Genomic DNA, 24,010 nt, shown 5'->3' with positions numbered 1-24,010 from the left:
CGAGCAGTGGTTCTCAACCTTTCTCTTTCCACTCACTTAAGTAATCCCTATGCCATTGGTGCTCTGTGATAGTAAGGGGGTGCTTAAGGTTGTATGTGAGTGGGATGGGAATGTTGAGAACCTCTGCTCTGGACCCAATTGTTATTGAAATGTTTTGCTTGAGAAAAATTGTCATTGGCCAATTTCCTTTGGAGTTATGAAATTGTGCACATAATAAGTCAATTAGGTACAATTAAAAACGGTGCTTTTCAAACTTTTTCTTTCCACTCACATACCATCTTAATCAATCCCTTACTAATCACAGAGCACTGATGCTATAAAGGATTTATTAGGGGTTATGGGGAAAGGGCAGGTAGGTAGAGCTGAGTTCACTGTTAGATCAGCCATGATCTTGTTTAGCATATGAGCAACATGTCCTGTATAATTAGTCTTAAATGCTGGCTTGTTGGCCTGAGAGAGGACATTATCAAAGGTTTACCCTTGCTTCCAGTGAATTTAGGTGATTTGGCATAAACAGTGTGCTTTGTTTTAATGTGCCATCTCTAAATTGTTCTGGTCTCAGAAGCATATAGGACAGGGATTACTGCACAACATGACATTTTTTTGTCCTGCAGCAATTTGGAAGGTGACAGACTTTCAAATGAAATTATGCTTGTGCTTCCAGGAAGTTTCTAGTAAATGATAATGCTTCAAAACTGACAATGCTCAAGGGAATTTCCATATCAAAATATACATGCATCTCACATTTGATAATTCTATTATTATAATAATTATAAATATTCCTATTTTAGCAAGCAATTGCAATGTAAATCTGCAAGAATTTTAATTAAAAACTCATACCCTTGAAGGAATCTGGAACCAATTCTTAAATTTAATACAATGATAATTAATCTGTTCTTCAACAAATGTGTTCAATATGATAGTATTGTCTAATAATTATTCAAATTCAGAAGTAAAGGTAGTCCTATTTAAAACATATACATAAAAATGAAGAGACTTTTAAATATCGGACATAAAATTGTAATCAAATAATCATGGGAATTACTTGACTATGTTATGTGACAAAGCATGAAGGGATACATTTTCACACAAATCCACATTCATTTCAAAATGAACTAGTAACTAAGTCAACAAAAAATCCCTCGGATTAAAAAAATTAAGATTATGGTGTGACATCTAAACATTAGATTTACACAGTAATGGGATAGAAGAATTAGCACTACATGGATTAGAAGAGAATGTAAATATAGATAATCTTGGTAAACTGGCATCCTGACACTCATCTTTTCATTATTTTAGCTGGTGCTTGTGTGTATACAAGTCTGCTTTAACTTATCTGATAATTTAACTTAATATTTTTGTTTAACTTAATATTTTTGTTTAATTTATAGACAGGCTAGTTTTCATAATACTTTGTCTCAAGAACTATATGCTACTAAAAGTTTATGGATGTTAAATATAAATGGACTGAAGTATAAACAAAAATTAAACTTTATTTGATAATCTGTAACATTCCAGGATTGTAAATGAGTTTTTCTGTTTCAGGATTACATTATCTCCAAGATATAAATTACTTTTAATACAATTAATCAATCACTCTCGAGGTTTTAGGGGTTTAACTAATACACTTTATTTACAATCTGTACAAGTATGCTAATTTCCTCTGTTAGCATTAGAGTGTAGCTTTATCAAAGAAAACTTGTGTTACAGAATTATTGTTATCTGCTTCCTCTTACTGAAATTTCAGGGATCCAGAGTTGTCAGTAGATTTTTAGATAGCTAGTGCATTTTAGCAAGTAAATTAGTAAACCGCTTAACATCCTGACTAAAATCTTCGATAAAGTATATTGTATGAGTGCTGAAAGTTTGTGCATTATTTGTTTCTATTGTAAAAGGAAAAGACAATTTGTGGACAAATGAGGAATTTGCTAGAAACTGTCATTGAACATTATCTGCACCAAAATGTTGACCAGTTTGCTCCTTTTCTGTTATATCTCTAGAATGTTTCAGATTTACAGGATTTTCATACATAATTGCATTTATATTGATGTAATGAAACATTTTACTGTAAAGTGTAAAGATAGATCACAAAGAATTGTAATTAAAATTTTATTTCAAATGACAATGGTATGACATTCTCATCCTGTTCAGCAGCTTTAGAAAATGGGGAAGAAAATATTTGAACATCATTTAAGGTCAAATTAAACTAGTTATCTATATTTATTGTTTAACATCAAAGGATTTTTGTCAAAATTAGTCTCTATAGAAAAGATTTGTGTTTACACACAGGAAGGTAAACATCCTTAAATAGGCCATAAAACAATATAGAGAAATATAATTATCACTGAAGAAAATTATATTAAATGCATGAAATACATTTAAATGAATTTATTTTTAATTTGCTATACATTCCAGTTTTTACATTGCCAACTTTATTAGTTCCTTGAATGATACAGGTTGTTAAGATTTTTTAAAGTAACTAATAATGGAATCTTAAATTTGGAATAATAATCCTCAAAATTCAAAATTCAATGTAGCTGTAATGTACTATAGGATTGAACTGTGGAGAAAAAGCATTACTTTATGTGATTGGAATCTTATAATACAAATAGAGCTTACTGACATTTTGGATTGTGTACTTTAATGTGTTTGACATGCATATACTTTTGTATTCTTTCTTCATATGAACAAATTCCAGCTTCTCCTACTGCTTTGAGCACAAGATGTGACTCCAAACACTGAAAATCCATGATCTATTTGCAGAAAGGATCTAAATGTTAAGCAGAAATTTTATATACAGTATCATATATATATATGTGTATGTACATTGCACTGTTAATACATTTTGTAATAACTTGTGCACACACGATTTAACAATATATTAATATCAGACTGCAATGCACATTTGACGAAAGCTGCAAAATTGTAATAACTTGTGCACACATACATTTTGTAATAACTTGTGTGCATACACAATTTAACAATGTATTAATATCAGACTGCAATGTGCACATTTGACAACAGCTGCAAAATTGAAGCACGGTTATTGAAAAAAGAAAGAACAACGCAAGCCATAAACTGATAATAAGACAAATCTGATCTAACCTTGCGTAATTTAAAGGATAGCACTCCATCTCCAGCATATTTCAATGAGTTCTTTGGCTGGATCTATTGGTGTCTATTGTTTCAATTACAGACTACAGCTAATATCATTACATTTTTTTGAGTATTGGAAATGAGTCTTTCTTCACTATTGCCACACTTTAAATAATCACAGTGGCATTTTTTTCTCCCTTTTTTTCCCCCCATACCTTCCCTCCCCCCTCCAAAACCAATAAATATTCAACATATACAATACAATAAAACCATTAAACAATGTCATCATACAATGAAAAATAAACAAGAAAAATGTGTCATCTACTGTTTACACACTGGATCAAATAATTTTGTCTTTTTATCATTTTAGGGGGTGGAGGTCTGAGCCAAGCCCTCTCTGTTATGTTGCATGTACGGTTCCCAAATTTGTTCAAATAATGTGACTTTTTTAAAAAATTGTTATTTTTTCCAATGGAATATATTTATTCATTTCCATGTACCATTGCTGTATTCTCAGGCTCTCTTCCATTTTCCAAGTTGACATTATACATTTTTTTGCTACAGCTAAGGCTATCATAATAAATCTTTTTTGTGCTTTATCTAATTTGAGGCCTAATCCCTTACTTCGTATATTACTTAGAAGAAAGATCTCTGGATTTTTTGGCATGTTATTTTTTTGTTAAGGTGAGGGTTATGGTTATTCAAAGCTGTTTCCTTCTAGGAATCTCAGTCTGTTTCCCAATTTATCCTTTAAATAAGCTTTCAGTTGATGATATGCAAACATTGTACCATGAGTTATTCCATATTTGTACTTCAATTGCTCAAATGTTAATAAATTATATCCCAAAAAACAATTTTCTATTCTTTGAATTCCTTTTCTCTCCCATTCTCTACAGGAAAGGTTATCGATTGTAGAAAGGATTAGCAGATTTTGCGTCAATAGTAATTTTGGTATTTGGTAATTAATTTTTTTCCTTTCTAAGTGAATCTTCTCCCATATATTGAGTAAATGATGCAGTACTGGTGAACTTTTATATTGTACCAGCTTTTCATCCCACTTAAAAAGTATATGTTCCGGTACCTTCTCCCCTATTTTATCTAGCTCTCTCTTTGTCCTGTCTGGTTTTTCCCTTGTCTGGTAAAAATCTGATAAATATGTTAATTGTGCTGCTCTACAATAATCTTTAAAGTTTGGTAACTGCAAACCATCTTGGTTGTACCTCTATGTCAATTTGTCTAACACTATCCTCGATTTCCCCCCTTTCCACAAGAATTTCCTTATTATACTCTTTAGTCCATTAAAGAATTTCTCTGTTAAGCGAATTGGTAACAATTGAAATAAGTATTGTATCCTTGGGAAGACATTCATTTTAATGCAATTTACCCTCCCTATCAACGTTACCGGTAATTCTTTCCAATGTTCTAAGTCTTCCTGCAATTTCTTTATTAGTGGCTGACAATTTAATTTGTACAGGTGGCTTAAATTATTATCAAAGCTAATACCTAGGTATCGGATTGCTTGTATTTGCCATTTAAATTATTATTCTTTTTAAAATTCTGTACAATCCACATTACTCATTGGCATCACTTCACTTTTATTTGCGTTGATCTTGTACCCCAATATTTCTTCATACTCCTTCAATTTCTTATGCAATTCTTTTATTGATATTTCTGGTTCTGTTAAGTATATGATGATGTCATCTGCAAATAAACTAATGTTATACTCATTCTCCTTTATTTTTATCCCCTTTATTTTATTTTCTGTTCTTATCAGTCTGTCAATGGTTCTATTGCTAAAGCGAACAGTGAGGGAGATAATGGACATCCCTGCCTTGTTGACCTACTTAATTTAAATTGGTTCGATACATATCCATTTACTGTTAACTTCGCCAATGGTCCATTATATAATGCTTTAATCCAATTAAAATATTTTTCTGGTAGATTGAATCTCTGTAATACTTTGAATAAATAATTCCATTCTACCCTGTCAAAGGCTTTTTCTGCATCTAAAGCAACAGCCCCTGTTGGCTTCTTATTTCCTTGAACTGCATGAATTAAATTAATAAATTTACAGACATTATCTGCTGTTCGTCTTTTCTTAATAAATCCAGTTTGATGTTGTTTTACTATTTTTGGTACACAGTCGGCCAACCTGTTTGCTAATAATTTTGCTATTATCTTATAATCTGAATTAAGTAGAGATATTGGTCTATATGATGCTGGTGTTAGTGGATCCTTCCATGTCTTTGGTATTACTGTAATTATTGCAGTCTTACACGAATCTGGCAAGTTTTGTGTTTCTTCTATCTGGTTCATTACTTCCAGGAGAGGAGGAATTAATAACTTTTTAAATGTTTTATAGAATTCTATTGGGAATCCATCCTCTCCAGGTGTTTTATTGTTCAGCAGCTTTTTTAATATATCCTATACTTCCTCTATTTCAAATGGTTTTATCAGTTTGCTTTGTTCCTCTTGTCATTTTGGCAGTTCAATTTTAGCCAAAAACTCTTCTATTTTATCATCTTTCCCCTCAATCTGTTTGGTATAATTGTTCATAAAATTCCTTAAAGTTCTCATTAATCACTTTTGGATTATTTGTAATTTGTTTGTCGTTTTTCCTTGATGCCAATACATTTCTTTTAGTTTGTTCTGTCTTAAGTTATCAGGCTAATATTTTGTGTATTTTTTCTCCTAGTTCGTAATACTTTTGCTTTATTTTCATTATATTCTTCTCTACCTTATATGTTTGTAATGTTTCGTATTTTATTTTTTGTCCGCCAATTCTCTTTTTGTTATATCATACTTTTTTGCTAGTTCCATTTCTGTACTTACTATCTCCCTTTCCAACTGTTCTATTTCCCAATTGTAGTCCTTTTTCATCTTAGTTACATAACTTATTATCTGCCCTCTAATGAAAGCTTTCATTGCATCCCAAAATATAAATTTGTCTTTCACTGATTCCATATTTATTTCAAAATATATTTTAATTTGGCATTCAATAAACTCTCTAAGTTCCTGCCTTTTAAGTAGCATGGAGTTTAATTTCCAACTATATGTTCTTGGTGGGATGTCCTCCAGTTCTATTGCTAATAACAGGGGTGAATGATCAGATAACAATCTAGTTTTATATTCAGTTTTCCTAACTCTCCCTTAAATATGGGCCGACAACAAAAACATATCAATCCTTGAGTATGTTTTATGCCTACTTGAATAATATGAGTATTCCTTCTCTCTTGGGTGCTGCCTCCTCCATATATCTATAATTTTCATTTCCTCCATTGATTTAACCATAAATTTGGCCATTTTCCTAGTCTTTTGTCCAGTTTTATCCAACATTGGATCCAAATTAAGGTTAAAATCCCCTCCTATCAACATATTCCCTTGCGTATCTACAATATTCAAAAAAATATCTTGCATAAGCTATTGGTCCTCTTCATTAGGTGCATATATATTGAGCAAATTCCAAAATTCTGAATATATCAGATACTTTATCATTACATACCTCCCTGCTGGATCTATTATTTCCTTCTCTATTTTAATTGGTACATTTTTATTAATTAATATAGCTACACCTCTAGCTTTTGAATTATATGATGCTGCCTCTACGTGCCCTACCCAGTCTCTCTTTAATTTATTATGTTCCACTTCAGTTAGATGTGTTTCCTGCACAAATGCTATATCTATTTTTTTTATTTTTTCAGTAAATTTAATAGCCTCTTCCATTTAATTTGGTTATGCATTTCATTAATGTTTATAGTCTTGACATCCTTTTTTGCGGAAATTGCCAAAATGTTTGGCCTGGAAGTCAGCCTGAAGAAAACTGAGGTCCTCCATTAGCCAGCTCCCCACCATGACTACCAGTCCCCCCACATCTCCATTGGGCACACAAAACTCAAAACGGTCAACCAGTTTACCTATCTCGGCTGCACCATTTCATCGGATGCAAGGATCGACAACGAGATAGACAACAGACTCACCAAGGCAAATAGCGCCTTTGGAAGACTACACAAAAGAGTCTGGAAAAACAACCAACTGAAAAACCTCACATAGATTAGCGTATACAGAGCCGTTGTCATACCCACACTCCTGTTTGGCTCCGAATCTTGGGTCCTCTACCGGCATCACCTACGGCTCCTAGAACGCTTCCACCAGCGTTGTCTCCGCTCCATCCTCATCATTCATTGGAGCGACGTCATCCCTAACATCGAAGTACTCGAGATGGCAGAGGCTGACAGCATCGAATCCATGCTGCTGAAGATCCAACTGTGCTGGGTAGGTCACGTCTCCAGAATGGAAGACCATCGCCTTCCCAAGGTCGTGTTATATGGCGAGCTCTCCACTGGCCACCATGACGGAGGTGCACCAAAGAAGAGGTACAAGGACTGCCTAAAGAAATCTCTTGGTGCCTGCCACACTGACCACCGCCAGTGGGCTGATATCACCTCAAACCGTGCATCTTGGCGCCTCACAGTTCAGCGGGCAGCAACCTCCTTTGAAGAAGACCGCAGAGCCCACCTCACTGACAAAAGACAAAGGAGGAAAAACCCAACACCCAACCCCAACCAACCAATTTTCCCCTGCAACTGCTGCAACCGTGTCTGCCTGTCCCGCATCGGACTTGTCAGCCACAAACGAGCCTGCAGCTGACTTGGACATTACCCCTCCATAAATCTTCGTCCGCGAAGCCAAGCCAAAGAAGATAGTAATATGGTTTAACATTGCCATCTCATAACCTGTTTACACCTCATTTCTGCTTCCTCACCACCACCATCCCCCTTTTCCCCATTTTCATCTCTCGGTTTTCCTTTTTTAAAACACAATGTATGACAACACATATAAAACATAAAATATGAGTATTTACTCCCTCATCCCCCCCCCCCTCTGAGTTGTCCCATATCCCTTGTTGGGCAACCACAACTCCCCTTTCCATTTGGATTGCGAACCCGCTCCCAACCGTCAACTGATTTTGCAGTGATGGTTATTCTCTCCCCCTCAACCCCTCCCAGAAAACACTTAAAAAAACACATATATCAAAGTTCACCCTCTTTTTTCCCCCCTTACTTCCTTTCTTCCCTTCTCTTTCCCTTTTTTAGTTCTTTACATATGCATTATTTTTGCATCTTTATATATATTTTATCACTTTTCTTCATTCTTATTACAACTCTTCATTTCTCCTTCTGTCCTGCAAGTGTTCTGCAAATTCTCGGATCCGAGAACAGTTTGTTTTGCTTCCCAGGGATAAATATTTTTCGATAGGATCAATTTTGCTGTATTAAAGTCCTTCCTCTTCTTTAAGAGTTCAAAACTTATGTCTGGGTAAAAAAATATTTTTTGACCCTTGTATTCCAATGGTTTATTGTCTTCTCTAATTTTATTCTTTGCCCACTCTAGTATATTTTCTCTTGTTGCATATCTCAAAAATTTTACTAAAATGGATTTTGGTTTTTGATGTGTCTGTGGTTTCAGAGCTAGTGTTCTGTGTGCCCTTTCTATTTCCATTCCTTCCTGCATTTCCATCATTCCCAGAACCTTTGGGATCTATTCTTTTATAAATTCCTTCATATCTGTGCCTTCTTCATCTTCCTTTAGGCCCACTATTTTTATGTTGTTTAACCTACTATAATTTTCCAACATATCAATTTTCTGAGCTAACAACTCTTGTTACTCTAACTTTTTTATCACTTTCTTCCAATTTTCCTCTTAAGTCATTTACTTCCATTTCTATAGCCGTTTCTCATTCTTTCACATTTTCTACTCTTTTCCCCATTTCTGTCATGACCAACTCTAATCTTTGCACTTTCTCTTCTATTCTTTTTATTTTTCTTTTAATTTCACTAAATTCTAATGACAACCATTCTTTTAATGCTCTCATTTGTTCTTGGAAAAAAAAAGTTTATCTATATTCTATCCATCTGTTTTACCTTCTATTTTTCTGTGCAGATCTTGGTCTTCTTCTTCCTCTTCTGTGTCTGTACCTGTGTTTGTGTCTTCTTCTTCTCTTCTTTGTATCTGTGTCTCTTCTGACTTTCCTGATGAGTTGGTTGTCTCACTTTGCTGGGCTTCTTCTTGCTTGGCCTCTTGCTGTTGGTCCTCTTCTTCTGGACTGCTAATCTGTTGGGCCTCCTGCTGCTGCTCTTCTTTCTTTTCACTCCCTTTCCTGTCACTTTCCTCTTCTTCCAGCTGAGAGCTCTGGTGTTGGGCATCCCTCAGCTGGTCGCGCTGTGGTTATCCACTCCTCGGCTGAGCCCCCCTCCCGTCAGTGTTCTCCTTCTCCTTAGTTTGCGCACTTTTGTTTGGCTCAGAGAGTCATTTTTGCAGTCCAGCAGTCGGGGGTTCGCAACTCTGCATGGCCGTCACCAACCTCGGAGATCGGGCGCTCTTCTCCATGACAGATCCCTGTTTCTTCATGCAGGTAAGGCCTTCTCCTTTCTTTTCTGGCATCTTTTCTTCCTGTTGCTTTTACTTTTTCCTTCTTGGGTGCCATTTCCTTTCTTTTCTCTATAACTTTATCTTTTATTTGTTATATTTTATGTTTCTTGAACTTTGTATTTTCTTCACTTTATTTCTTCTTTTCTGGAGAGGGCTGGTATTCCCCTACCGGCCACTACTCCATCATGTGACTCTCCCCACTATTGCCACACTTTATCCCTTCTTATAATTCTTATAATTGTCTTGGCACTCTTCACCCTTTGATATCATGCACTGTACATCTTCTCAAATGTAATGTTTTGAGGTTAATATAAATAACTACAAAAGACATTGCAAATCATACTACTTTAAAGAGAAAAGATTTATACAGAGCATACTAATGAAAATATTTCTACAATACCCCAGGAAGGAACTAGAATAGGTCTCCAATGCAGCTCCATTTAGTGCAAGTTCACATGTGAATATTAATTTCTATACCATACTGCTTCAGCACAGAGATGACCAATATCTTTATCAAACAGGGTGCTGAATCATTCTCATTCTCCTGTGCTTTCCACATAGTCTGGAAGATATCGCTATTTAAAAGCAATTATCCAATTCATTTTGAGCTAGAGAATGTACTTAAACCACATTTTCAAGGAGTACATACCAGCTCATTACAATGTGCTTCTCAGAAGTTTTAGCCATGTCTTGATTCTTTTGTTTATATTGGATGTGCACCTACTTATAAAAAGAAATATTCTCAATAAAAAAAATCACGTTATTTAAATCTTTCTCTTACCTTCTCCAAATAATCAATTTCTAGTTGCCTTAGGACCACAAGGTAAGACTGTGAACAGCCATCAAACATAAATTAATGAATTATTACATCAAAGGCCAAAACTGTTGAAGCAACTGCTACTATTTCTTGTACTGTACTTTGATGAAATGCATATAAAATATTGTACAATGCAATTATTATTGCACTATTTGCAAGGTAATCTGTTTATCACTTGCTTCTAATTCCCTATGTTGTTTTTTTTGCTCTTAATTATTAAACATCCTTCAATCTCACAAGACCAGACAGGTTTCAAACTATTCACACGGAGACTTGACATAAATTAGGTTGGGAATGAAATCCTTCAAGAGAAAAAAAAAATTGAAAATGCAAGGAGATTTACTGGTAGTTAGAATTGTTTCAATAAATATATTATGACACACAGCTGTTCAACAATGTGTAAAATGATTTCTCTTTTTAAACTATCAGTATGTTTTATCTTGATATTTTTAGATACAATGACAGAATGTCTTGTATTTTTTACATTGCACCTTTCATGTTCTCAAGGCTTCTTAAAATGACTAATAGCCGATAAAGTATTTGAATTGTAGTCTTTACACCAGGAATATGAGATAGCCAAATTTGCCACCTTCCCCCTTCCCTTTTCTCCCTCCCATCCTTTTGTTCAGATGCCCGTCAACATTCTTTCACACCTTGATGGAGGGCTCAACCCGAAACATTGGTTATGTATTTTTATCTTTGCTACATAAAGGACACAGCTTGACCAGCTGAGTTTCTCCAGCATTTTGTTTTCACAAATTACATGTGGCCTAGTTTGGGAACTTGAGAACCCAGAAATGCAAATAGGCTGCAGTAAATGACAAATCTGGCACAGGCACAGGCACTAACCTCCTGTTCATTGAAGACATCTATGAGAAGCACAATCTCAAGAAGGAAGCTAACATCATAAAAGATCTCCATCTCACCAATGCCTTGGACAGTTGAAATATGAGGTCCCAACATTTGTTCTCAATACACTGTCCAATGAAGGCAAACATTCGTTCTTCAATGCATGGTCCACTTTAGTTGTCATTTTTGGGGAACTATGCAATTATATCTGGGTCTCTATGAAATAAAATGCTCTCCTGGGCCCTGCTATCAACTCTATAATTTCTTTAATGGTTTTATTTACTAAAGTGCAATATCCCACACACTGTCAGAGTTAAATTCCATTTGCCACTTGCAGACCCACTCTCCCAACTCATTTAAATCCTATTGTAAATTTAGATCACCTTCTTCACTGTCCACAACATCATCAATTTTGGTATCATCAAATTTACTAATTGTGTTACTCAGAATGCCATCCTAACAGCTAATAAAGATAACAACAGTGGACCCAACACAGACTTCTGCAGCGCACCACTGGTCACAACGCTCCAATCAGAAGAACATCCTCCCATTTCTATCCTCTGAATCCTTTCACTGTCAATTTTGAACCGCTTTGGCCCCATGTAATCTACCATTTTAGACAAACTTGCCACGTGGGACCCTGTCAATGGCCTTGCTAAAGTCCCTGTAGTCCATTGCTCTGTCCTCATCAATTTTCTTTAGCATTTTGTCAAAAAAACTCCATTAGATTTTCATTCCCATCGGGGACTGTGAGAGTGGACTGTAATAGGAGCAGAGAAGCCTTAAGAAGCAGCAGGAGAGGTAGGTACTTGTTTAAATTTCTCCATTGGTTAATTAGCTGTTGTAAATAAAAAGGGAAGCTCAAGTGAAGCAGCCATTATGTTAGTGGCCAAGTGTAGGAGTGGAACTTTGAGGCTTTGGTTCACGAAGCTGAGGTAAAGTTGGAGGAGTTGGGGCAAGGTCAGAGTTTTCTAACTCTTTCCTCTTTAATAGAGGATGGGAATGTCAGGGACATGCTTCTCTTGCAGAATGAGGATAGTTAGAGAAGCCAGCACTGCTCCTGACGACTTCATCTGTGCGAAGTTAACCCAAATGCTGCTCCATGCAGACTGTGTTATGGAACTGAAGCTGGAGCTGGATGAACTCCAGACCATTCAGGAGGTTGAGGGAGTGATAGACAGGAGTTACAGGGATGCAATCACAACTAGGAGGCAGGAGGAAAGTAGCTGGACAACAGTAAGGAGAGGGAAAGGGGACAGGCAGACCATGCAGGATATCCCTGTGGCCATTCCCCTCAGCAAAGCATACAGTATACCCTTTTGGATACAGCTGGGGGGGGGGGAGGGGAAGGGGAGAATGACCTATCTGGGCCAGGTAGCAGTGGCCAGACTAATAGCACTGTGGTTGGCTCGGAGCATCAGTATGGAAAGGTGAAGTCAGGTAGAGCAATAGTCATAGGGGACTCGGTAGACAGGGGAACAGATAGGAGATTCTGTGGCTGCAAAAGAGACTCCAGGATAGTGGGCTAGCTCCCGGGTGCTCGGGTCCAGGATGTCTCTGAGGAGGTGCAGAAATATCTTAATAGGGAGGGTGATCAGCCAGAGGTTGTGATACATACTGGTACCATTGATATAGTCAGGAGTAGGGTGGAAGTCCTGCAAAGTAAGTTCAGGAAGTTAATAAAGAGGCTGAAGAACAGAATCTCCAAGGTTGTAATCTCTAGATTACTCCAAGTGTCAAGGCCAGAAAAGGAAGATAATGCAGACAAACGAGTGGGTGAAGAGATGGTGCAAGGGTAGAGTTTCAAGTTCTTGCCACATTGGAACCTGTTCTAGGGAAGGGGAGACCTGTAAAAGTGGGATGGATTGCACATGAACTTGAGGGAAACCAAACACCTGGCAGGGAGGTTTGCCAATGCTGCTGGGGTGCAGGGGGCGCCAATTGCTGCTGGGGTGCAGGGGGCGCCAATTGCTGCTGGGGTGCAGGGGGAAACCAAAGTGAAGTAGCAGAGGAAGAGATAGTTGGTGCACAAGTAGGAACAGCTGGTAGTTTGTGTGGAAGGATAGGCAGACAGGGCAGAATTATAGTCATATGGATGCACTGCAATGCAACAGTGGCACAGAATCAAATGCAACAAATAAAGGTTCTCAACCTTTTTATTTCGACTCAAATACCAGTTTAAGTAATCCCTATGCCATTGGTGCTCTGTGATTAGTAAGGGGTTGCTTAAGGTGGTATGTGAGTGGGAAGGGAAGGTTGAGAACCACTGCTCTAGACCCAATTGTTACTGAAATGTTTAGCTTGAGAAAAATGGTCATTGGCCCATTTCCTTTGGAGTTCTGAGACTGTGCACATAACAAGTCAATTAGGTACAATTAAAACAGTGTGATTCTCAATTTTTTTTTATTTCCACCCACATACCACCTAAAGCAATCCCTTACTAATCACAGAGCACCTATGGCATAGGGAATAATTAAAGTGGTAAATGAGTGGAAAGAAAATCATTGAGAACCACTGGCACATGCTTTGCATTTAAATGCTCACAGCATTAAGATATAAAGTTGATGACCTCGTAAGGGAGCTACATATTGGCAGCTATGATGTTGTGGCTAAAGGGTGGATATCATTGGGAACTGAATGTCCAAGGATATACAGCTTATCAAAAGAATAGGTGTTGCTCTGTTGATAAGGAACAACATGAATTCATTAGTAAGAGGTGACATAGGATCAAAATATATAGAATCATTGTGGGTTGAATTAAGAAATGGCAAGGGTACAAAAAAATGTACAGTTGACTGTTATATACAGATCTCCAAATAATAGTATGGATGTGGATAACAAAATGCAACACCAGATAGAAGATGTGTCAGAAGGGCAAAATTATAGTAGTTATGGGGGATTTTAACATGGAAGTAGATTGGGAAAAGCACATTGGGCCTGTGCTCCTCTCCCCACCATTTTATTCATTTTGCTGAAACCTTGATGAAGGGCTAAAGCCCAAAACATTGGTTATGTTTCTTTATCTTTGCTATATAAAATGTGCTGTTTGACATCCTGAGTTTCTCCAGCATTGAGTTTTAACTTCAATCATGGTATCCACAGGCTTTTGTGTTTTTAAACTAGGTTGGGACTGGATCTCAAGAGAAAGATTTTGTAGAAAGCCTATCAGATGGCTTTATAGAGCAGCTTACTGATGAGCCCACGAGGGGAAATTGGCTGCATTGGATTGGGCATTGTGCAATGTACCAGAGGTAATTAGAGAGCTTAGAGTAAAGGAACGATTAGGGGCAATGATCACAATATGACTGAGTTCAATTTGAGATTTAACAAGGAGTAACAGAAATTAGATGTGTCAGTATTTCAGTGGAGTAAAGGAAATTACAGTGGCATGAAAGAGGAACTGGCCAAATAAATTCAAAGGGGGCAGTAGTAGGGAAGATGGCAGAGCAACAAAGGATGGAGTTTCTGCAAGATAAATTTATACCAAAAAAAAGGGATTCTTTGAATAATGTCACAACTGTGGCTGTCAAGGGAAGTCAAAGCAACATAAAAACAAAAGAAAGTGCATACAAAGAAGTAAAAAATAGTGGGGAGATAGAGGATTGGGGTTTTAAAAAATTTGCAAATGATTTAAAAAAATCCATAAAGAGGGGAAAAAATAGTGTGAAATAGGCTACCAGATAATATCAAATGGGTACCAAAAACTTCTTCAAGTATATAAAAAGTAAAAGATCTAGGACCATTTGAAAATGATGCTGGAGAAATAATAATGGGAGACAAGGAGATAGTAGAGGAATTAAAAAAGTATTTTCCATCAATTGTCATTGTGGAAGACACGAACTGTGTACCAGATATCAAAAGGTATCAGGGAAGGGAAGAGAGAACATTTACTACTTCAAGGGAGAAGGTACTCAAAAAAGGTGAATGGCCTAAGGATGGATACAGCTCCTGGACCAGATGGATTGTACCCTCGGGTCCTGAATGAAATAGCAGTAGAGATTGTAGAGGCATTGGTAATTATCTTTTTAGGAATCAATAAGATCCTGGTGTGGTTCCAGAGGACTAGAAAATAGAAAATGTTTCCCACTATTCAAGAAGGGAGTGAGGGAGCAGAAAGGAATTGATAGACCATATAGCCTAAGTCAATATTAGGAAGTTGAGATTTCCTAATAATACCACCTGATTGTTGTCTACAATTTCCCTGCAGATTTACTCTTCCAATTTCTGATGACTATTGGTGCAGGGAGTGCTTACAATGCCAAAGTGATCATTCACTTCTTTCCACATAGATCTTCACTGGGCACTTCTCTAAGAATATCCTTTCTACAGTACTGTTGTTATGTCTTCCTTCATCAGAAAGGCAACTCTGTCCTTCTCATGTGATAGATTATATAGAAATATTTCTGGGAGATCAATTGGGAAAAGTAGAGTAGGTTACAAAAACACACTTTAAAACAGATCTTATTTGACATACTGAAGAATTCATATCAATAGTGACTTTGCAGAAATTGTGAAGAATGCCTGTGAAGATTTCACAAATAGGTGTTAATTGAATTGACTTGTGGAATGAATGAACTATTGTCTTTAAAGCAACAAGCAGGAGACATGATGTCAATTGATAGCTCTTTGTAGAGTTTTGGAGTGATCACAGAAAGGTCACTAATGGGTTCTTGTTGACCTAAAAACAACAAATGAACCAGAAGACTGACCTATTGTATTCTGGAGAAGGTCAGCTAGTTTTTGCAAGAGAGAGAGACTCTCACGGGCTTTCTGGAAGTTTGAGACAGTGTCTCAGCGAGAGAGGGAGTCTGAACAGTGTCAGCCAGGAGAAACTTGTTGGAACTGAAACAGAAGCTCCAGAGTGGAGGATGATCTACTCTTGTGTGTCATGCAAGAGGAGAAAATGAGCTGTCTAATGTTTCTCTTGGAATAAGTGGAATAGAAAGTAAATCTGTGGTAACCTGAAAGAAAGAGATTATTATCTTGAGAACCCTGAGGGGGCAAGTTTCATCAGCAAGACATTGAGGTGACTAACGGTGGTACGTCAGTTGTGGAAATCCTGGAACTACACATCTCCCTCACAAAACCTACAAGGACCTTCCTGAGCAGTAATAATTTACCTTTCGAGCACCAAAGTTTGGTGAACTTTATGCATGTTAAATTCTGTGCACAGTATAAGAATTGCCTGCAACCAGAGAACTTGGAAGAATGAGAAGTGAGATTGGACTGTGAACCAAATAACTTTCTTAAATTTACACACACATTAGATACATGTGTGCTTAGAATTAGAAGTTAGGTTAAGTAAGTTAAAAAGAGACAAGTTAAAGTTTGACTCTGTTTTCATGTTTAAATATAATTAAAACAACTTTTGTTTAAGTAACCATTTGTCGTGGTGAATATCATTTGCTGCTGTGTTTTGGGGTCCTTTGAGCTCGTAACATCCATACGTGCTCTATTGCACTTGTAGCATCGATGCCCTGGAACACTGAGCTGCCAGTCTTGCCCTTCACTGAGCTACGTTTCTATTATGGCTATAACATCACAGTCTCCTCAGCCATTCCATGTCCTTGATTTGTATGCTTTACCTTTCAAGCCTCTTGCATTAAAATAAATTCAGTTTAAACTGTTGGTCTTCCCTCTCTCTCTACTGTGTTCCAGCCTGTCCAATTAACTAAACTTCCTCTCTTGATTTTGCTATTAGCTCCCAATTTCTCATTTGCCATATCTTTGCTCTAAGCCCCACCTCCTGGCCAATTTATTTTAAACTCTCCAGAATGGCACCAGTGAATCTCCCTGCCAGGAATATTGGCCTCCCTCCAAACCAGGTGCCACTTGTTCCTCTTGTACAGGTTATCTCGGCTCCACAAGAGATCCAATGATCCAAGAACTGGAATCCCTGCTCCTCAGCCACTCATTGACCGGATTATCCTTTATTCCTAATCTCACTGGCATGTGTCACCAGGAGTAATCCACAAATTACTATTTTTGAGGTCCTGCTTTTTCGCCTCCTTTTAAACCCTTTAAATTCAAACCAGTGATCTCATCCCCCTTTGCATCTATATCAATAGCAATGCCCACAATGACCTTTGGCCTGCTGACTCTCCTTCCTGAGAATATTCTACAACTGCTTGGAGACCTCCTTGAACCTGACACCCAGTCTTTTCCTTTGACACACACTCTGTTTCTACAGATAAACTGTTTTTTCTTATTTTCCCTATTCCATCCCCTCTTTTCCCATTTCGCTATCTTGTGCGGGTGACAACATTCACAAATCACAAGCAGCATAGCAACAAACTGAACGGCTGTGTTAGGATATGAGAAATTAAGCGTTTTTTTTCACCGTGAGAGCAAAGCAGCTGAGTCTAACCTTCCTTCTACTCAACAAAGGGTGCATGGTTGGTGTAGTGGTTAGCGCAATGCCTTTTACAGCGCCAGTGATCAGGACTGGACTGGGATTGCACTGTCTGTAAGGAGTTTATACATTGTGTCTGTGTTGGTTTTCTCCAGGAGCTCTGGTTTCCTCCCACCCTTCAAAAATGTAATAGGGTGTAAATTGGGCCGAAGTGGCCTATAACCATGCTCTGTCCAAATTAAAAAAAAAATTAAACACACATTGTCATTGATCCTTTTAAAAATGACATTAGTAAGTAAATCTGTTTGAAATAAAAAGGCAAAATAAAATTGTTGTTACAATTAGCAGTAGCCAAGGAACTGAATTTAGTTAATAATCCTTTCAAATCTACTTACTCAAATCCCAAAATAAGGATCAACCCAATCATCAAGCTTGCAAACTTAAAATACAATAAACATGTTGCTAGGGGATGTAACCAGCATCACCTGGCTTAGTCAAAGTAAAAATGAAGATTGCTTTGTTTTGAACAAATCAAACCCACAAGGGTTCTGCAGTAAGATGTGCAAGTAAATCATCCTCACAATTTATTGATTTGTCAACCCTGACTTGATCGTGAACATAGCTAGCAATAAATGAGGGATGTAAGCTATTTATAACTTTCATCTTTTATGAACAATCCAAGATGGAATCATTTTTAACAGCTGAGAGAAAAGTTGGATTGTTGAAACAAAACTGACTTTAAGAAATTAACATTTGAAACTGCTGAAAGTTTCTTTTGAATGATCAAACACCTGCATATCCATGATCAAAACAGGAGATAATGCAATAATATCACTCCTATAATAATATCAACTACAGGTTGAACCTCCTTAATTCAGCTATGTCAAGACCTGGTCATTGATGTACCACAGAAAATGCTAGAAAACAAAAATTGACCCCAAAGAGAACCCTCTAGGTAAACATATCAAAGCTCAAAACAGGAAATAATACTGTGGGATGACACAATTAGCATAGTGGTCAACGCAGAGCCTTTATGGAGCCAGAAATCGAGACTCAAACCGCCATCCCGATTACTGGCACTGTAGCGGTTGAATCTGTTGCCATTAGTACAAACTCCTACAGACAGCGCAGAACACAAACCCCCGTCTCGATCACGGCAGATTTACCCTTCACAGCACCAGTGAACTAACAGCGGCAGATTCAAAACATGCCAGACCATGAAATGCCAATAATAGAGGTTCAATCTGTATTTTCATTTTCTTTTCCATATGTTTTAGCAGAGACAAGAAAGATTCTATCTATTTTCTACTGAATGGGACATTTCCTGCTTCCTCGAAACCCTTTCTCGGTTAGAGTTTGGGCATAGGATAGAATATTTTTAAGTGGCCCAAATAGATGGAGCAATAAAAAAAAACCTACTAGGATTGGGTAGAGAGTCCACTACTTTCAATAGGTGCTTTCAACCTGCTATGTAAAATGTGGTTAACCGGGCAATTTGCCCGGTTAGCGTCTCACTCACAAGGCAGCTTGAAAGGATCTGACCAGGTCAGCAGGCTCCAAAATCAGCTGGGTCTGTGCCCTACCTCGGAGGTAGTCAGGGAGACCAGTTAAACTTGCCTAGTTCTCATCCACTGGCAGCTTGAAAACAAAAATGGCCAACCCAGTTACTCCTTTAAATTTCATCCCTCCCCCCACTTTCAATTTAAATGCACATCCTCTAGTATTTGACATTTTTACCCTGGTCAATATATTATGACTGTCTTACCTATCAAAGCGTCTCATAAATTTATAAACTTCTATCAGCTCTCCCATCAGCCTTTGATGTTCAAGAGAAAAGAACCATGTTTGTCCAATCTTTCCCATAGCTCTTACCCTCTTATTCAAGCAATATTGTGGTAAATCTCTCCGTACCCTTTCCAAAACGTACACATCATTCTGGTAATGAGGGTGACCAAAATTACAAATGTTTTATAAAGCTGCAATGTGATTTTCTTACTTTTGGATTCAATGCCCTACCTAATGAAGGCAAAGAAACTACTGTATCTGCTTTATTTACCACTCTCTCCACTGGCACAGTCACTTTCAAGGATCTATGGACCTGAACCTCCAAATTCCTCTGCACACAAATGCTTGAGTCCTGCCATAAACTGCATACTTTCTCATTACATTCGACCACACAAAGCACAACAGCTCACACCTATCCAGATAAAATTCCATATGCCATTTCTCTGCCATATAATTGATCTGCATTCTGTTGATTATTTGATAGCCCTCTGCACTATTCACAAGTCCACCAAACTTTGTGTTATCTGCAAACTTATCTCCAGCCAGAAATTCCGTTGTCATCTCCTCAAAAAATCTTAATCAAATTTCTAAGACAGTGACCTGCCCTGCACAAAGCCATGCTGACTGTCTCTTAGCTCATCTTTCTAAATGTGCATAAATCCCATTCGCAAATATCCTCTACAATGGTTTCCCTACCATTGATGTGAGGTTTATCAGCCTATAATTTGCAAGATCATTCCTATTTTCATTAATTAACAAAGGAACAACCTTGATTACTCTGATCTTGATTACTCTGGTCTTGTAACTCTCCAAAAATCACCACAGTGGAAGTTATCAAACAGGAGTTCAAGGGAAAATAAAAGAAACAAGTTTTGTAAGGCTTCATGAATACTAAATAAATGCTGACTTGAACAATGATAATATGAAATATGGATTCTTGTTTCTGTTTCGTGATTTTATATTTTCATTGCAGATTCATGGAATCTGCAGTTTTTAATTTTCATTTACTGTCTTTACCAATGATGTCCACAGATGATGGATGGTCCGAAAAAATCCTTTTCCTGATCAACTTAGTTAAATTCTCATTGTACTTATACAAAAAGCAACAAATTCATCAGACTTTGTTTCTGGTGACTGGCTTCAAGTGGTAGGTGACACTGGAGGTAGTGAATGCTATAGGCTTCATCTGAAAAAAAAGCTGTAGAGTGTTCATTCTGAGCAGTTCATGAAAAATAATCAAATTATATTTATACACGCAAAGTGTAATGAAATATTCTAAGACACACCACAGGGGAGAGATAACTTTGTGTTTTAAATCAATGTTTGGAATATTATTCCCAGAAGGTTTTCTTTATTCAATATACAGTATTAAGTAGAGGATGAGAAATAACATGTCAGAATAGTGGTAGGTCATCAGGGCTGCAGAAAGTTATCAGTAAATGAGTCAAATGGATAAAAATTTTATAAATATAATTCAAACCTGTGTAAATTAATATCTGGTAAAGATAATGAAGAGAATGCTTAATAAATTGTAAAATATCAAACAGTTAAGAACAGCAGAGTGCATGTTCACAGATTCCTGAAGGTGGCAGGAGAGGTAGGTAGATTTGAGATACCATACAGAATATTTCATGGAAAAGAGAGAGAGGGAGAGAGAGAGAGAGAATATGAACAGGTCAAGCTAAGTCTAAATAAAATACTGAAGCACAGTAATTCCACTTTCCTCTCAAGCAGACATCCTTAATGGGGGACCACACACTTTTAAAATGTTTTTGTAGTTGGGAGGAGCAAAGTACGGAAGACTTGACTACTTCAAAGGGGAGGGGGTCCATAAAATTTGACCACAATCCTAAGGGAGCCAGAGCCAAAAAAAAGGTCCAGAATAGCTGGTTTAGAAGGTGCTCCTGCATGTGAAGATTCATTTGTGACCTGAACATTGGTTACAATTGATCAGGTATTGTACACTTTCATGCCAGGAAGTATGCTTTTCTCGAGAATCACGTGAGGAAAACAGCATGTGATGCCGGGAAGTGTGGGGGGTGGGGGGGTGAGTTGGGTTGGAGTTTAATAAGATTAGAAGGCATATCAGTGGATTATAACAACAAGATGGGAACTGATGATGGGGAAATGGGGTCTGATAAGTTTGTCATTTCCTATTGGTTTTCTAGTCCAGTGCTGCGTGAGAATTGTATTGAGGTTGAAGGGTTGGGTTGCAACCCAAAATGCTTTGTTGAATTTAACTGGCAAAATTTGACTAGGAAATAGTCTTGGTGAGAGTGACCACAATTCCTTAGCTTCAACATAACTATGGAAAAGGATATAAAAAGTCAAACTAGGAAAGTAATTAACTTGGGAAGGGGCAATTATGAAGAGATGAGACAGGAATTAGTGAGAAAAAATTGGAAACAGATATTTAAGGGTGAAAGCACAGAAGATTTGGGATCACTTGTGCAGGGTTCACTATAGGTTTGTACCACTGGGATAAGGGAAAGAGGGTAGGAAAAGTGAACCATGGCTAATGAAACAGGTCAGGCAACTAGTCAAGAGGAAGGAAGTATACATTAGATACAGGAAGGGCTCATGAGAAGTATATGGTAGCAAGGAAGGAGCTTAAGAAAGGACTTAGGAGAGCTCAAAGGGGAATGATGAGGCCTTGGCATGTAGAATTAAAGAGAAACCCAAGGCTTCTATGTGAAAAGCAGAATGATGGTGGGACTGCTGAAGGATAAAGGAGGCAACATGTGCCTGGAGGCAGAGGAGGTTGGGAACATCCTAAATGAAAGCATTTTGTCAGTATTCACAAGAGAAAAGGACCTTGATCACGGTGAGCTAGAAATTGAACAGGCTTGTGTTCTGGACAATCTGGAGATTAAGGAACTGTGTTGGAATGTTTTTAAAAAAAATCAAGATTGGTAAGTCCCCCGGGCTGGATGCGATATACCTCAGGCTGCTGTGGGAAGTGAAGGAAAAGATAGTTGGGGCAGTAGCTATGATATTTGGCTGCAGGGTAGGTGCTGGAGGATTAGAGAATGGTAAATATGGTCCCCTTGTTTAAAAAAGGTAATAGGGAGAATCCTGGGAATGATAGACCAGTGAGTCTTACATCAGGGTTTGCAACCTAATGGAGAGAATTCTTAAGAATAGGATCTATGAGCATTTGGAGATGTACAGTCTACTCAAGAATAGTCAGCATGGCTTTGTGAAGGGAAGGCTGCACCTCACAAGTCTAAATGAGTTTTTTTAGAGGAGGTTTAAAAAAAAGTAAATTGATAAGGGTAGGACAGTAGATGTGGTCTACATGGATTTTAGCAAAGCATTTGACAAGGTCCCCCATGAGAGATTCATCCAGAAAGTCATGAGGCACAGGATCAGTGAAACCTTAATAGTGTGGATAAAAAATTGGCTTGTAGGAAGAAAGCAGAGAGTAGCAGTGGAAGGAAAAATATTCTGCCCGGAGGTTGGTGACTAGTCGAGTTCTGTAGGGATCTGTTCTTGGACCCCTGCTCTTTCTGAATTTTATTAATGACCTGGATGATGTGGCGGATGGATGGGTCGGTAAGTTTGCAGGTAACACAAAGGTTGGAGGAGTTGTGGAAGGTGCTGAAGGTTGTTGAATGTTACAAGAGGATAGCAACAGGATGCAGAGTTGGGCATAAAAGTAGCAAATGGAGTTCAATTTGGATAGGTGTGAGATGATGCAATTTGGAAGGACTAACCAGAAGGCTGAGTACAGGGTTAATGGTTGGTTACAAGAGTGTGGATGAACAGAGGGACCTTGGGGTCCAAATCCATGTAATCCTCAAGGTCGCTGCACAGGTTGATAGGATAGTTAAGAAAGCCTACGGGTTGCTGGGCTTCTTTAATAGGGGAATTGAATTCAGGAGCAGAGAGGTCAGTTACAACTCTATAAATCTTTGGTAAGACCACACTTAAGAGTATTGTGTTCAGTTCTGGTCACCTCATAAGAGGAAGGATGTGGAAGCTCTGGAGAGAGTGTGGAGGAGATTTACCAGGATCCTGCCATGAATGGGAAACAAGTCTTATGAGACAAGGTTAGCAGAGCTGGGAGTTCACTTTGGAGCATAAATGGATGAGAAGCAATAATAGTGTTGATAGCCAGCACCTGTTTCTCAGGGCAGGATCAGCAAACACTAGAGGACATATATACAAAGTAAAGGGAGGAAAGTTTAGAGGAGACATCAGAGGTGTTTTAAAAAAAAGTTATGGGTGCCTGGTATGCCTTGCCGGGGATGGTGGTGGAAGCTGAAACATTACGGGCATTTAAGAGACTTGGATGAAAGGAAAATAGTGTTATCGAGTAGGGATGGTCTAGTATTTTTTTTGGGAGGAATATATGGTTCAGCACACCATCGAAGGCTGAAATATTGTGCTGTGCTGTATTGTTCTAGGTTCTAAACACAATTGATTGGATTTTCCATGCAAATTAATTTTCAGACATAGTTAAGCCACATTTGGAGCATTCTCTACATCTTTGGTGATTGCAGTACAGGAAAGGAAAGATGCAAGACTAGAAAAGCAGGGATTCATGAGCATGTTGCAGATATTATAGCATTTAAGTTATGAAGAGAGATTGGCTAAGTCAGACTTTGAATGGAGGAGCTGATGAAAGATTTAATCATGATATATAATTATGAAAGGGTGGACAGAGTAAACAGAAATAA

General features: G+C 37.7%; 1 protein-coding gene across 7 annotated transcripts in view; it reads right to left on the bottom strand.

Moving 5' to 3' along the window:
• Positions 1-24,010, bottom strand: part of LOC138739142 (protocadherin-17-like) — a 166,639-nt gene that overhangs the window by 25,434 nt on the left and 117,195 nt on the right. The window contains exons 4-5 of one of the 7 annotated variants that reach the window (XR_011342038.1): positions 10,175-10,245; positions 2,671-2,753 (exon numbers count right to left, since the gene is read on the bottom strand). The exons of 2 other annotated variants lie outside the window; for them this stretch is intronic. Coding sequence is in view for 2 of the 5 variants with exons in the window: in XM_069890650.1 (XP_069746751.1) it covers positions 2,680-2,753 (74 nt within the window). In the remaining 3 variants the exon portion in view is untranslated. Of the gene's footprint in view, positions 1-2,095; positions 2,771-10,174; positions 10,246-24,010 lie in introns of those variants that run through there. 4 more of the 7 variants (XR_011342039.1, XR_011342037.1, XM_069890650.1 and 1 more) reach the window with 4 other exon arrangements.

Source organism: Narcine bancroftii, chromosome 7 (assembly GCF_036971445.1).
Source record: "Narcine bancroftii isolate sNarBan1 chromosome 7, sNarBan1.hap1, whole genome shotgun sequence".
In the NCBI taxonomy this organism is placed as follows: domain Eukaryota; kingdom Metazoa; phylum Chordata; class Chondrichthyes; order Torpediniformes; family Narcinidae; genus Narcine; species Narcine bancroftii.
The sequence above is the reverse complement of the archived record's forward strand: the minus strand, read 5'-3'. Positions and strand labels throughout refer to the sequence as shown.